The sequence below is a fragment of the Sebastes fasciatus genome, chromosome 19 (genome assembly GCF_043250625.1).
Source record: "Sebastes fasciatus isolate fSebFas1 chromosome 19, fSebFas1.pri, whole genome shotgun sequence".
In the NCBI taxonomy this organism is placed as follows: Eukaryota; Metazoa; Chordata; class Actinopteri; order Perciformes; family Sebastidae; genus Sebastes; species Sebastes fasciatus.
The window spans coordinates 8,224,037-8,240,322 of NC_133813.1; the positions used below are offsets into that span (position 1 = coordinate 8,224,037).

Below are 16,286 nucleotides of genomic sequence, written 5' to 3' on the forward strand. Positions count from 1 at the left end.
TAAAATAGAACTTTATTAATCCCGAAGGAAATTCTTGTGACAGATATTGCTCAAAAATACAACAAAATACAAGAAGTTCAAATGTATAAAATACAAGTGTATAAAATACAAAAGTACTATTTCTAGCACCAGTGCTTAATAGAATAACAATTAAGTAAGATAAATTTTGTAAAATGAGTAAATAAGATAAGTAAATTTAAAAAGGTAAAGTAAGCTAACACACAGACAATAAGTATAAGTCTGTTAAAAGGTATTTACAGTACACCTTAAGTGTAATTTTGTATAATTTTTTATCTATTTTTTATACATTTTTTTATTGGAAATATAAATTAATGCTTTTATTGTGGAGACAACTTTGCCACATTTCCGGTCTGAAGCTAGCTCACTGTGGGTTACTTGGCGCGGGGCCGTTATATGAGTATAACGTCACATCTACGTTTGTCTATATTAGAAGATAGCCCCGCCCACACCGTCACACCCACTTCAGTGTGTGTGTGTGCGTGTGTGTGCGTGTGTGTGTGCGTGTGTGTGTGTGTGTTCAGAGATAGTTTTTATCACATAACCTCAGGGTTATAACACTGTTCACTGTTTAACCTGGTTGCTGGTGGAGAGAAGAGCATGAGGGAGGGGAAAGAAAGAAAGAAAGAAACAAACAACATTTCTTTGAGCCGGTTTTTATACAAAGGTGTTTTTAAACTCATATGAAGTGAGACCAGTTTTTCAAGAACTGAGGCCTGAAGCTGCGTTTCCTTCTTCCCCTCCAGGATCCATTTTTGATAATGAGGCACAGATCCAATAAGGAAGCAGGAACTCTATTTAAACAAGTGTACACACAAAAGAAAGAAAACACTGTGCTTGTTCACATACATTTGGAGTATCTGGAGTGCAAACCCACAAACTGTGAAATTAAATAACCCAGTCAGGGTTTTAGATCACCCCGCAGCTTGAGATCTACCTTTGCAAAAGTGTGCCATATTTTTTTCACAAGCCAATCAGAGCAAACTGGGCTTTTTCAGAGCGTTTCAGACAGACACTGAGAAAAATAATGTTTTTTTAATCATTAAAGCATGTAAACATGTTCAAGAGGAAACCCAAAATAGAACCTGAAAATGAGCATGATATGTCCCCTTTAAAGGTCCCATATTGTGCTCATTTTTAGGTTCATACTTGTATTTTGTGTTTCTAATAGAACATGTTTACATGCTGTAATGTTTAAAAAACACATTATTTTCCTCATACCGTCTGCCTGAATATACCTGTATTTACCCTCTGTCTGAAACGCTCCATTTTAGCGCATTTCAATGGAATTTGAATGTAATTGTGTTGCTAGGCAACAGTTTGGGTCCATGTTTACTTCCTGTCAGCTGATGTTATTTACATAGACTGCAACAGGAAATAAACTGGGACACATTTAGAGTATTTACGTTCAAAACCGTGTAATGGTCTAAATATTGTATATTTGTGACATCACAAAAGGATAGAAATCCTAACGGTTTGTTTGGAACGCACAATTTCTGAATACGGGGCTGTGTGTATTTCTCTGTATATTGAGTGTTTTGATAGTTTAACAGTATTTATAAAGCACTTAAACCTGCTTTATAATATAAAAGACATGAAAATCTCCCTTTTTACAATATGGTAAAAAGAAAAAGGTGTTATATAAATTAACTTGGGTTTGTCTTATGATGAAGAGGAAACAAAACATGAAAATTAAAGCCAATTATAAAATTAAATACTCAGTGACTGTGTTTTGGCATTAGCCACCATTCAAAGTGTGAAAAAGTCTGATCTGAAAGGGAAAACCAAACACACTAAAGAAAACCCTCATACAGCCATCTGTTCGTATCACATTTATTTAAGTGCAGTTTATTGAGTTGAGTTATTTTTCAGATGGAGAAGCAGAAACACAAAAGTCACATTTCTAAACCACCAATCATTTGACGGACTGACAGGCTGCTGCTCGCCTTTTATTTCTACCTTTGCTTTCCAGAGCCAGCTGTTTGTTTCAGGTAAGACGTAAAATGTTCCCAAATACATGAAAAGTGCACAAAAGCAGCACTGTTGTTTCTGTGATTCAAGTTTTGAAGCGACTAATGACGAGACTAAACGTCACCCAACCAACCAAGACAGAGTCAGGACGGTGGTTATCCAGTACAATGATGTGAGGAGCAGAGTAACATTTACTGTTTTTACATCAAAACTAACGAGCAGAAATCACCAAAATATTTGCGTCCACATCACGGGGATGCAAACCTTCTGTAACCATCACTAACATTTGAATATTGTTGCAAATCTTGTAAGTTTTCCACAGAAGCGCATGGCATTTAAAGTTAAAAAAAAAGGACGAAGGATCACTACGATGAACGGATCTTACTCTGAGTTGATGTGACGACTTACTTTTATTTTCCAATCAAGCTGTGACATTGAAAAACCACGATGGCTGCAAGTTCCATTCATTTATATTCAAGATCTTTTTAATGCTATTTCGCACGGGAAGAAATACAAAGAACTGAAAAACAGCTGTTGATGGTCTGGTCTATAGCTTGGAGCCATAAAGCTCCTCTATTAGATCTCTTCATCAGCGTTTTTGGATTTATTGTTGGTGCAACCAACTCCACAGCAAGTCTTCGGCATAGCGTTATTACTATTACCGATTTAGAAGTTTGGAGACATGGTTCACTGTTTGTATGGCTGGTGGACAGTGTACCAAGCAATGTCGAAGACTAACTCACAGTTGATTTTTTAAATAATTTTCCAAAGGAATTGGCAAATATTAACTTAAAATTGTATGATTATGTGGCTTTAAGATGTGGAAAAAAATGAATTTACGGTGGAAAAAGCTATTAACTGAGCAGCATTCAACACCACAGTTCAGACATGTTTACATTTTTGTTCCAGGACTTGGAGACATCACAGGAAACTACAGTGTTTATTATTTAAACTCAGCCAACGAGCATGAGCAGAGGCAGAAATGATGCAGGTTTCAAGTCAGAACAAACACAAAGGAAGCTGTGAAGTTTAAGGTGGCATCTCTGATTGTCTGTGTTGAGACATCGTGGAGCTCACTGTGGAGTTATTAACCCTTCACCGTTGAGGTTTGAAACAGTAAATAAAACAGCCAAAGGGACAAAATGTACAATTCTTTGTGATTTGATTTAATATTGTAGCGACACATTTAATGGCTCATAGGTTGCTGCCACATGCCAGGTCCGGATATACTAACAGAACGTGTCTGTGTGTGTGTGTGTGTGTGTGTGTGTGTGTGTGTGTGTGTGTGTGTGTGTGTGTGCATGCTCAGGGTCGGCAGCGCTGGATGAATCGTGGGTACAGGCAGACGTCTCTGATGTGATGTCTGTTCAGCAGCCAGGTGAGGAAGCGCTCCAGGCCCAGACCGTAACCGCCATGAGGACATGTGCCGTACTTCCTCTGAAACACACAAACACAAACACAGCAGGATGTTAATACACACCATTACACAGAAGGCCTTGTCCGTGACCTGCTGTTACTTCAAACGTCATCCATATGTTTTGCAAACAAGCTTCATATTTGACTGTGATTCTAGTAACCAATACGGCTACTCTGTAAGTCATCTGTCACACTGTCATTCTTAAAACATCACTAATGAATGAATATTTGGTGTTTTGCCTTAAAGTCCCCATGAAACATGAGAGAAAAACAAGAATTCAAGGTAACACAAAATCACGCAATTGATGAATCAATTATCAAAATTGTTCACGCTCTATTACAGAAATGTTTTCCCTCTCTGGGCCAAGATGCATTAAAGAAAAAAAAAGACCTGTTACCTGATCATTGTACCAGTAGTAAGGGGTTGGGTCGATTCCCTCCCTCTTGAATCCCTCCAGCAGCTCCTCAGCGTCCCAGATACGCATCGAGCCTCCGACGATCTCGCCAACGTTAGGCATCAACACGTCCACCTGAAGCACAGAAACATGCATACTCTAATACAACAGAAATGTGTCAAGTGTCTTTTGCTACACCTATCCCCCTACGATATCTCTAGCTGTATTAGATCATTGCAGGAAAGTGCCACACACCACCCTGATATACCTCCAGGGTTTTGTGCAGAAAGTTCAACTAGATTCAGGTTTGACCCCTGAGAGTTCGTACCGACTCAGTGAGGCGCCTGTCATCGGCACAGCGCTGCATGTAGAAGGATTTGATCTCAGCCGGGAAACGACAGAGCAGGATGGTCTCGTTGATGCTGTCTGTCATCAACCTCTCTGGAGCCTCGGGGATGTCCTGAGAGCGGGAAGTCACAACACAGAATCAAACATTAAATCGAGGACACACACATAAAAAAAAAAAGGGATTTCACAAATAAAAAGTTATTGTGAGGAACGTTTAACTGGTCATGAGACCGTCTTAATTTAATACCAATGCCTCCATATGATCATCATAAGTAAACGAGACCATCAGCAAGAAGATCGGGTATTTCTATATAGTTATTCTTATTGCTTGTCATCTGTGCCAGCGGGTCGGATTCTGCACAAGATCATTCATTCACCAGAAACTCCTTCAGCTCAGACTCAAGTGGGGCCTCCGACAGCTGACAGACCCAGCAGAGCTTCGCCTCGCTGCTCCGCCGGTCCCCGCTGGGAGTCGACACCACGCTGCTGGAGGCCCAGGCCGTATTGCTGTGTTAGATATTCTGATGTATGTGTGTGTGTGTGTGTTGTGTTGTGTTCAGCCATCACCTCTCCAAACTCGTAGTAGGTGCCGTCGTCCTTCTTGATGTCGTGCTCTTTGAGCCACTCGATGGCTTCAGTGTACTCCATCCTCTTGAACGGCCTCTTGGGGGGTTTGAAGTTCTGAGAAAACAAACACCATCAAGAAAATATTAACATTATATGATCTATGACTATGAAATATAAAAATATCAACTCCACGTGCTTATGAAGAGCATGTGGTCAAAGCTCCAGAAGCTACTAAATAGAGCTTTATTGTTAGTGTTTATCAATCAACACCCCATTTGAGCTTGAACACGGTCCCACGTATTAAAACAAAAATGTGACGTACGGGGTTGATGTCGTAAAGCAGCTGCGCGGCGGGAGATTTGAGCACTCGGTCCACCACGTCACAGACCAGGTCCTCCAGTTTGGTCAGCAGATCCTCAAACGACATGAAGGGACACTCGGCCTCGATGTGAGTGTACCTGAACACAGAAAATAAATCAATAATCAGAATGCTGGAGGCTTAAAGGCTCAGTTTCAGGAGTCGAGGAGACATCTACAGTTTGTGGCTCTCGTGTAATTAATAGGGCAGTCAAAGTTAATGCGGTAATAACGCTTTAACGCAAATGCAATTTAACGCCACTAATTTCTTTAACACTAACGCAACTTGCAAGTTTAAGGCCCTAATTCTAACAGTATAAAATGCCACTTGTGTGTGAAAATGATGTGCATGTTTTCAGGTCATTTTTGTCCACACTGAAACAGTGATCACCTCTTCCCTCTAATTATTTAGTACAGTATGTGAGTTAAAATCAGTCAGGCGCCTGTAAACATGTTTAGTGGTCACACCAGTTCACCCAGAATAGCGGACCTGATTGACAACGTCTCTATGTGTCTGTTCTTAATCCTCTAAAGTCTTTGTAGTGATGTAAAAAGTTGTCATGTCTCCACTTTCCACCCTCCTTGTTTTGTTTTGTTCCTACATGGGGCTGCTTGAGTGCACTTTGTTTTAATGTGTTGAACGGCGCGCTTACTCGGACAGGTGTCTGCGGGTGCGGGACTGCTCGGCCCGGTACGACTGGGCGATGCAGAAGGTGTCGCCCAGGGCAGGTATGCAGGTCTCCAGGTAGAGCTGAGAGGACTGCGTCAGGTACGCCTGCTCGCCAAAGTAGTTGAAGTTAAACAGCGTGGAGCCGCCCTCCACCTGAGTCTGCACCATGGTCGGAGGAGTGATCTACACCCGGGAAAAAAAGGAAGAAAGAAACGGATAAGGTGGTTAGTGAGCCTCAGGGACTTTTTTTCTTCCTTTCTAAAAGTAAAAAATATTTTATCAATAAATTTGACTTTAGTCATTCCAGTTGGTGTGCTTCACCTCGCAGTATCCCTTGCTGAAGAAGTGATCCCTGAAGCACTGCGTGACGGCGGATCGGACCCGGAGGACCTTGGAGACGTTCTCTCCTCTGATCAGCATGTGTCGGTTGTTCAGCTGGACGTCCACGTCCGACTCTTCGTTCAGCAGGTTGTCGGCCCCGCCGGCCGGAGCTAAGCCGATCAGCTCCCAGAAGTCGCAGTGCAGCTCGTGGCCTCCGGGCGCCTGGAAGAGGAGGACGAGAAGTCACTTCATGTTTTTATGCTGCATCCATCCTGCAGTATTACTGCATGTATGTCCTCGTGAATCATTTTACCATGTGACACCGCAACAAGATGTTTCGGTTATTTTCCAAATCAAGCTGTTAGGTTTGTCAGAAACAAACCAGAGTCTCTCTCTTCAGCTGTGGTTCAATTTAGGGCGGCGACTAATGAACATTTCCATTATCGATTAATCTGTCTTTTTCAATTAAACAATGAATTGTCTGTCTGTCTATTCTCTATTGTTTCACTGACATCCTTTTCATACTGGGAAAAAGGAAGGTAATGGCTTCTGCTCTTGAAGAATAAAATACCTCTAACTGTCTGTGTGTTTCCCCTCAGAGAGGGAAAATCAGACTAACGGTCTTTGCACACTAAGTCCGTATTTTTCATCCGAAATTGTATCACATTTAAAATGAAATACAAGCTCACGTTGTGTCAGTCACGTTTACACACAGACTCCGAAACGTTTGGATTGTTTGACCACTCAGAGCCACCGTCCGTGCAAAGGTTATCATCCAAAATGGCATCTAAACATTCAGTTTAGATCTAAACATTCAGGTTAATACAGTTCATGTAACCATGTTGTTTGATTTCCTGCATAACCTGATTTCTCAGACGAACCTCAGGTTCTGTCTGCTATGCAGCAGGTGTGTTTACCTGTTTCCCCTCAGGAACTGGAGTGACAGTCCCGTACAGGGCGACAGTGCTCTCTGTGGACAACATCAAGCCATTGTAGCACTGGCACTGAAGAGACAAGAACGAGAACACAAGTCCGTGTTAGTTAGCATCAGAGGGAAGAATACAGTATGATATCTTTCTATATATCATAATCACAATCAACAGTTTAGCTTGAAAATCTTGAACGTGTCACGTTGATTGCTTGTGCTTGGAGTGCTTACTCTGGTGATCAAATCAAGTGCTCCCTACTCACAGGTAATCTGCCTGAAAAATCACCCGTGTTTGAGCATGCTCTGATTAAAAGCTCTATTTAGCCTTATTTTGGTTTAAACATGTAAATGCAACCTCAAGTGTGGTGTGTGGTGGGGACTTAATGACATTTTAAGGTACTTTATATATGTATATATATACACTAGGACTGTCAGAGTTAACACGATAATAATGCATTAACGCAAATTTGTTTTAAAGCCACTAATTTCTTTAACGCATTAATGCAACTTGCGATTTTTAGGTTGCAGCGGGCTCAGTTTTAGAGCTAGTGTGAAGATACCGGTATCATATGAAACTAGAAAACATAGGGACGCTAAATTTTGGCGAGGAAAAACTGGCATGGCCATTTTCTAAAAGGGTCCCTTGACCTCTGACCTCAAATAAGTGAATGAAAATGGGTTCTATGGGTACCCACGAGTCTCCCCTTTACAGACATGCCCACTTTATGATAATCACATGCAGTTTTGGGCAAGTCATAGTCAAGTCAGCACACTGACACACTGACTGCTGTTGTTGGGCTTCAGTTTGCAACGTTTTGATTTGAGCATATATTTTATGCTAAATGCAGTACCTGTGAGGGTTTCTGGACAATATTTGTCATTGTTTTGTGTTGTTAATTGATTTCCAATAGTAAATATATACATACATTTGCATAAAGCAACAATATTTGTCCATTCCAATGTTGATAAGAGTATTAAATACTTGACAGATCTCCCTATAAGGTACATTTTGAACAGATAAAAAAAATTGCAATTAATGCGATTAACTATTCGATTGACAGCCCGAGTATAAACAAATATATACCTATGTATCTATATATCTAAATTAATTTCTTCTCCTGTCAGTTTTTTGGCTAAATTACATCCTCTGTTTCACAATCCTGGATTCAAGTTCATTTCATTTCAGAATAAAATTACTTAAAACGTGTAAATTTAAAACCGAAAAGTAAAAACATATGTTTCCACACTTACACACTTTTAGAAGATGAAACATTTGCTATATAGCATGAATGCACAATTAGTTAACACATAGAAAAAGATTGTAAAATGGGGAAGTTATAAAGCTGTACCAGTTTATCAGACAGGACACACTGGAGGAAACCAGTTCCGTCTCTCAGCACGATGAACATCAGGTTCTTCCCTGTAGCAGACAACAAATAAACGTAAATATGAGTCAAACTTTCTGTCAATCAAGTTCAAAAAGTAAGATGTTCTGAATTTAAGTGTTGCCTTTTCTGCTCTGAAGCTAAAGACACAAACTCAAAACATGTCAAACACAGCAGCTAGATTCTTTTTTTTTTTTTCATGTCAGACTTTTATGAACAGCTAAAAGTAAAACTGCTTTGTTTGTTTTCATGTGTCAGACTCACCCTGTCTCCTGAGGCGATGAACCCATCCAAACACTTTGACTCTCTGGCTTCTCTTGGCCTCCAGATGATGGATTTTAACCTGCAAAACAGGCAACACTCATCTTTAGCTCATTAGCATAATAAGGCACACCAGCAGCCCTCGTCCCACATCATGTTGCTTTTTCATACGTCGGCGGACTAATTTGTCTAATCTTCGCAGGTCTTTAGACCGCGGTGGAAACGCACACAAAAGTGGGCTGAAATAACTTTTAGTTCCTGTTCTAGTTCCAACTTTTGGTGGAAACCCAGCCTAATACTGGAGTAGAAACGATATGGGTGCTGACCGTTTCAGGCTCAGGCAGGCTGGGGTCGTTCTCAACGGTGATCTTCTTCGCTTCTTCCAGGTTCTTCTCTCTCCTCTCGGTGTCCTCTGCCTGCCACAACAGACATGGAGCATTTAAAGATATTCGCATAGACATGTGAATTATAGCTCAACTCTGTAAAACTGCAGAAACAAAACTAAGAGCTGACGTGAAACAAACCTCCTTCTTGTCTTTGGAGTCGCACTTCAACTGCTCGCGGTTAAAGGCTTTCTTTGCATTCTTCATCTGCGTCTTGGAGATCACCGCCCAACGCTGAGGAAGAGGAGAAACACATATATGAGGAGATTAAGAAATAAATAAAAGCAACATATAAAGTGTGTCAGTTTCTGATTCTGCAGGTTTTTACTGCAGTCAAAGACAGCAGCAGCTGAACAAGACAGAATCGTTTCCTGTGTACATGCTGTTAAAAAAGGTTAAAAAAGTGAATTTAAGAAATGAGAAAAAGTTTTTTTTTAAACCAACCTCTCCCTCCTTCTGCGATTCTACGTAGATGGTCGGGAACGGCTCCTTCCCAGCGGACATCAGAGCCTGTGAGGATTTGTTCAAAAACACAATGAGATGCTGACAGACATATTAGTGTAACTGGATCAACCAGTGGGACTGGGACAATACACCCATCTCCAGATTCGATACTATCACGATAATTCGGTGTCGATTCGATATGTATTGTGATTTTTAAGTATTAAGATTCGATGTTACGATTTATTGTGATTTATAAGAATGTTTGATTTTCAGCATGTATGTAGTCAGAGATGTCCTGAAGTCAAATATATCAGTCATTGTCAGGCATTATTTATTACATTTTATCCAGCAACCCAAAAACCAAGGAATAAAGACATTTCCCTCACAAATTAGTGGTATTTTCTTTTTAATTTATAAGAGACATATAATGTTTTATATATATAATATAATCCAATCAATCTTATTTCCATATGTATTTTCTATATACAGTTCCCTTTATTAACACCTTATTTTGAAAACCGGACATAGTCACACATGTATACTTCGCCAAGTCCATCGCTAGCTCTCCCGTCAGCTCCGTTCTCTTTACACATCCATGGTCAGCTCCATCGGGGCCGTTTGAATGCATTTAACATAGACGTCAGTATATGGGTGATCTACAGTTGTAGCGTCGGCTGATTTGACCACAGAGATGAGTGTGACGGCTGGCTTGACCGCACGTTACCGCAATACAATAACGTTTCCTGTCCATGACAGAGTTAGCATGCAGCTTTAGCCGTGATGTCTAGCTCTGCTTTTCCTGTCAATGTGTGAAACACAAAGTGTTTCCATACTTTACTGTATATGTAGTGTTTACCACTTTGGATTTAAAATGTGAGGGTGCAGGTCGTATCCACACGGACCCTCCGCTGTTTTTTTGCTTTCTCCTTTTGTCAACCAGTGGAGCAAATATCAAGATTATGCCTACTATTTCTGGTACTAGCAATACATCCTGTAGCATGAAGCATCATAAACAACACATGCCTGAATACAATTAAAGTAAATAACAGGAGGTACTTTAAGCTACATGGCCGTTTACCTTGAGAGGAGTTTTGAAGGGTTTCTGCTCCGTGCCGTCCCCATCGTTGTCGCAGCCACATTTGTCCGACACATACACCTCACCTGTGGAGCAGAAGCAGAGTGAGACGCAGCACTCCCTCCCAGTCATATAAAATACCTGGGGCAACCCTGGATTTATAGCTACTATAAGGAACTTTCATTTTGTGTTACCCCTGTGGACAAATTCATAGTGTTTCCAAGCATCAGAGTCCCTTTATGTTCCATTCACACCAAGATCAAAGTGAGTTTTCACTTTGCTTTACTCGCACTATCGCCAGTATCATTTGTGTTCATTCATACTAGACGCGTCAGAGATGAGATGTCTCCATATAGATATCCACTGTTGCTGGTTAGTTGGTTCAGCATCAAGTCAAGAAAAGTGTCTGCACAAAGACCCTCCTGATTAAAAGTAGCGATGAAAGTGAAAGAGAAAGAGAAGTGAACTAACAGCCTATTTCCAGTAAACTGCCACCGCATTGCTGAAGAATGAGTCACGTTTTGAATTTGTACCTCCTGGAGCAATATTGAAACTGGACAAACATTTTAAAGAGTTTAGTTATCTGCGGCTCTACCAGACTAAATCAAGATAAGACAGTGTGTGTTTAGTGTTGGTGAGGGAGGTTTGAAGCCTCCGGTCAGGGTTTATTGCTCACCACCATGTTTGTCAATTGTCTATCTATCTATCTATCTATCTATCTATCTATCTAACGTGCCATCATTTATAGCCTACATTTCAAGTAACTGATCTTAAAATCTTCCAGAAAACGAACAAACGCAAGACTGGCATAGTCCAAATAAATCCAGATATTTGAACTTACCAGTCTAAAGCTGACTTTCAGTACTCAATGCTTCAACTTAATAATAGGGAATGCAGTGTGATAGCATAAAGAGCGTGGAAGTCATACATGGGTTAACCTAAATTTAATTAATTAAGAGTGACGACAACATTAAGCAAGTTGAAGAAACACACACATAGACTACTGTAGTTTCTACTACAAAGCTGCAATCACAGCTCTGTATCACAGTCAATAAAAGAACTTGTTCATATAGTATTCATTAAGTCCCTATGGACATATCATAATCTGTACAAACCTCTCATGTATTTATATAATTTATGATTCCACCTGTATGTACAAAATGTAATCTCTTATGTTCATTTTATATATTATCACTTAGTCCCATATGCATATAGCTCCATGTACATAACCTCTCTGTGCATAGATATAAATATAACTCCACCTGTATATACCCTTTATTCTTTATAATACTGTTAACCAAATGTTTTAATACAATATCTCATCAGTATGCAACTTATAGATAAGCTCTTTCTCTTCAGCATATAACACATGTCAATCCTTTGCACCTTAACTACAACCTTTATATATGTATACGCCTATGTACATACACCACATATATTCTCATTTGTATATATTGTCTTAATCAGCACTTGTTTGCACTCTGGTTAGATGCAAAACTGCGTTTCGTTGTACTTGTACTATGTGCAATGACATAAAGTTCAATCTAATCTAATCTAAACTTAACATGGTGGCAAACAAGTCTCCTCTGGGTGTAACCTTCCATTCACACAGTGAATAAAAGCCTGTGAACACAGTTATGGTGGGAATATAATTACAGTACAATATGGCCTAATTGCATTCAATACATCTGTCTAGTGCTGAGGGGGTGATGTCAATTTGAAACCCAACGCTGCATAATAAATCACAACATATACCTGAATATACATAGCCTATAACCAGGGTCTGAAATTATATTTTTTCCTCACTCGCCACTGTGGCAGGTCACTGAACATTTCTACTAGCCACGCAATTTTTTTGTCTGCCACTTCTGAAATCTATGTAGAACGCTTTAGAATCATAAACACTAGGACTGTGTATTGGCAATAGCAGAAAAAGTAAAAAAAAAATTAAACTTTTTTTATGCAGAATATCAGATTAGTAGGATCTGCATTTGCATTTCTCTTTGCAAATAAAACAAAGTATTGACTGAGTTAATATTTGCTTGTAAACTGTTAATTAGAAATCAATACAAGGTTTTTGAGAATCGATACAGTATCACAAAACATAATATTGCAATACTCCATATTTTTTTATATTTTCTTCCACCCCTAGTAAACACTGAGTCAGTGGTAACAGACAGTAGAAATATGGACCATGTAACCTTAATCACTGACTCTTTTTAATTTAGAAATTGTTTTTTAAAAATAATATTTCTTAATATAAGGAAAACTTATCTGCCATGGTGGCAGGTGACCTGACATTTTCACCTGCCACAACCAATATTTACCCTGGTATTTGGCAGCTGGCAGGTGTTAGTTTCATTCCCTGCCTATAACCATAACCCTAAAGCTCATCACACTTTTTTTGCTTCGTGCACAGACATGATAATAGATGTACACACACACATAGCACATAACCCTATATATATATATATATATATATATATATATATATATATATATATATATATATATAAATAAATATAAATAAATTTATATATATATATATATATAAATAAATATATAAATAAATATATATTTATATATATATAAATAAATATATATTTATATATATATAAATAAATAAATATATAAATAAATATATATTTATATATATATAAATAAATAAATATATAAATAAATATATATTTATATATATATAAATAAATAAATATATAAATAAATATATATATATAAATAAATATATATATATATAAATATAAATATAAATATAAATATATAAATATATACCATAGGTATCTCTGGGTGGATTCAGACTATCTTGACTCTGCATAGGTGACACAAGATGAAACTGAAAGCATCACAAATAGATTAAAAAAAAATTACATTAAGTTATATGTTACAGACTGCGACCTAACTACTATTGTATATCTTCTATTGACTATAAAAACAGTAAAATATACAAAGCAAAACTACCAGATTAGCTAATTACCTGACACAGCAAACTGACAGCTGTCATATCCAGCAAGCTAAATATTATATATGACTATATTATTTTGACTCTATATATTATATGACTGTGTAAACTGTATAAATAGATGTTGAACCAGAGACATACATATTCAGAAATCAGTGTTAGCTTGCATGCTAACTGCTACAACTGATGCAATATATGCAACACACACACACATGGCTTTGGGAGCTAAAGCTAACGCTAGCTCTGGTTAGCTCTTTCTTCCTTACCCACTGAGACTTGTTCCACACCTTTAGTTATCTCCGTCGCCATGTCAGGTCCAGGTGCTACGACACTCCGCTGAGAGAGAGAGAGAGGAAGCTGGATAATTGTGTTAAAATAAAGGGAATGAAGCCCCAGAAGCGACTGAAGGTGGAGAGTCTGCTCAGCTGCGGAAACGCAACTTTACATCAGCCCAGCCGCAGAGCGCTGATTGGCTGGCATGGAATACGTCACTCCCAAAACAGCAAATCTGATTGGTTGCGCTGCTTGTCAATTAACTGGTTGGCCAATAAAAAGAGGCCAATCAACACTGGAGATAAATCTGTGTGAAGATTAATTAAAAAAAAAAAAAAAAGAGTATGATGCAATACTATACAACAATACAATGCGAATTAAGAAAAAAACTATTCTGATGAATATTTTTTTTTATTTTATTTGACCTTTATTTAACCAGGTAAAATCATTTGAGAACCAATTCTCATTTAAGATAAGATAAGATAAGATAAGATGGACCTTTATTAGTCCCCGGAGGGAAATTCAGGTGTCAAAGCAGCAACATCAGCAAACAGAGGTAAAGGTATACAAAAATTCTAAAGACAATAATAGAGATATAAAAGATACAGAGTGAATGGGTGAACATAGTGTGTACAGTCCGTCAATAAATAAATGTAGTATGTACAATAAATAAATAAATGTAATATGTACATATGTGCAGTCAGCAATAAAGTGGTATATAGGATGTATAGTGTAAAGTGAGTGTAAAGTGCGCCAGATAGTGCATGTTTAAATTTCTTAAAAGTCCTAATAGTTGTCATATGGGGGTCAGCCTTGGTTGTGGAGCCTGATGGCTACCAGCATGAAGGACTGATGATGATGATGATTTACAATGATGACCTGGCCAAGAGGCAGTAGCACAGTCCACACAAGTGACACAAACAGCACAGATACAATACAGTATGACAAACACATGAGAAAATGGCTAAAAACAGCATAGGTAAATTAATAAACACTATGTACAAAAAAAGGCGGATTACTGGATGTTCTTTGTAAAAATGGAAGAGAGAGAGAGAAGTGAGGGCTGGTCAGCAAGTACAGCAGTCAACTATGACTTGTTGCAGCTTTTGTTTGAACATGTTGAGAGAGGTGAGAGCTGTTAGTTTGAGCGTGTTTTGTAGTGAGTTCCAGTCATTTGCAGCGGCAAAATGAAAGGAGTTATGACCAAACACAGTACGGACTTTTGGAATGATGAGCCTAATGAAGTCACTGGATCTTAAACGGCGATTGCTGTCGGAAATGTGCAGAAGATTGGAGAGGTAGCGAGGGGTCATTCCCAAAATATACAGTATATCCTCCTGAGACCCAGCCACATGTGTCCTCTGTAGTGGACATTTTGTCCACATGCATATCCTCTTACTCTTTTGACCTACTCTATCAACCCCTGGTGTATTGTAAAGAGGACATCCTAGGCTTTCCAGTGATATGGCATGTGTTGTTTTTTTTAATCAATTTTAATGTATTCTTGGTTTAATATCACTCTACAGTCATAATCTGTTCATTGTTTTTAGTCTTTTCACACTGAAATAGTCCTGTAGTCCACTACAGTGGACAATAAAAATAAAGTTTAACAAGACTAAATTGTTAAGATTTTCTTTTAAACCTGAATAGGAAGGAAATCACAAAAAAAGAGTAATTGGAAGACACTTTTTTTTAACTCGGTTCCCAGGAGGATATGGAATAATATAAAAAATGTTTTTGGTTCAGTGAAGTTTTGAGGAATTTGGGAAGGAAAGAGGGTCACTGTTAAAACAATATTGATTGACTCAGACAAGGTTTTAATATAAGATAAGATAAGATATTCCTTTATTAGTCCCGCAGTGGGGAAATTTGCAGTGTACAGCAGCAAAGGGGATTGTGCAAAAAACAAGATGCATCAGCTAACACAGTAAAAAAGAGCTAAACAAAATATCAACCATTTAAATAGAAGGAAGTATAAAAAATAAGAGCAGTATATACAACACTAACAATAAACAGACTATTAACAAAATTGCACGAGTGGAAAATGATATTGCACAGAAATTAAATTCCACCTGAAAATATCAGGTTATTGTTGTTTTTGGTGTGTAAGTGTAAATGGTCTAATGGGAGCAGTGCTGGTTGTGGAGTCTGACAGCTGCAGGAAGGAAGGACCTGCGATAGCGCTCCTTCACAGACTTTGGGTGGAGCAGCCTGTCGCTGAAGGAGCTCTCCAGTGCTGAGATGGTGTCCTGCATGGGGTAGGAGTCATTCTCCATCATGGATGATAGCTTAGCCATCATCCTCCTCTCTCCCACCACCTCCTCATATTAATTCAATGTTTGATCTATTAAAATGCTGAGATAAGGATAAAACTTCATAAAGAAAGGCCCATGCAGGAAAACAGAGAGAACTGAAAATAATACAGCAAAAATACAAACATAGATCAACAGAAGAACTATACGGACCACACAACAGGTTAGAGGCTCAATAATCACAC

The 16,286-nt window shown here is 38.6% G+C and overlaps 1 protein-coding gene across 2 annotated transcripts; it reads right to left on the bottom strand.

The window, feature by feature from the left end:
- Positions 1-1,839: 1,839 nt before the first annotated feature.
- Positions 1,840-13,975, bottom strand: nars1 (asparaginyl-tRNA synthetase 1). 2 transcript variants are annotated; one of them, XM_074616719.1, is made up of 15 exons: positions 13,783-13,975; positions 10,543-10,625; positions 9,465-9,530; positions 9,162-9,254; positions 8,964-9,053; positions 8,641-8,719; positions 8,341-8,411; positions 6,981-7,067; positions 6,064-6,285; positions 5,726-5,925; positions 5,038-5,173; positions 4,716-4,829; positions 4,129-4,260; positions 3,804-3,935; positions 1,840-3,426 (listed from the first exon to the last, which is right to left on the bottom strand). In XM_074616719.1, exons 1-15 carry the CDS (start codon positions 13,823-13,825, stop codon positions 3,295-3,297), a joined length of 1,680 nt encoding a protein of 559 aa, XP_074472820.1. In that variant the 5' UTR covers positions 13,826-13,975; the 3' UTR covers positions 1,840-3,294. The 2 variants fall into 2 exon arrangements, with proteins under 2 accessions (XP_074472820.1, XP_074472821.1); XM_074616720.1 differs by having other exon boundaries at positions 13,804-13,963.
- Positions 13,976-16,286: the final 2,311 nt, after the last annotated feature.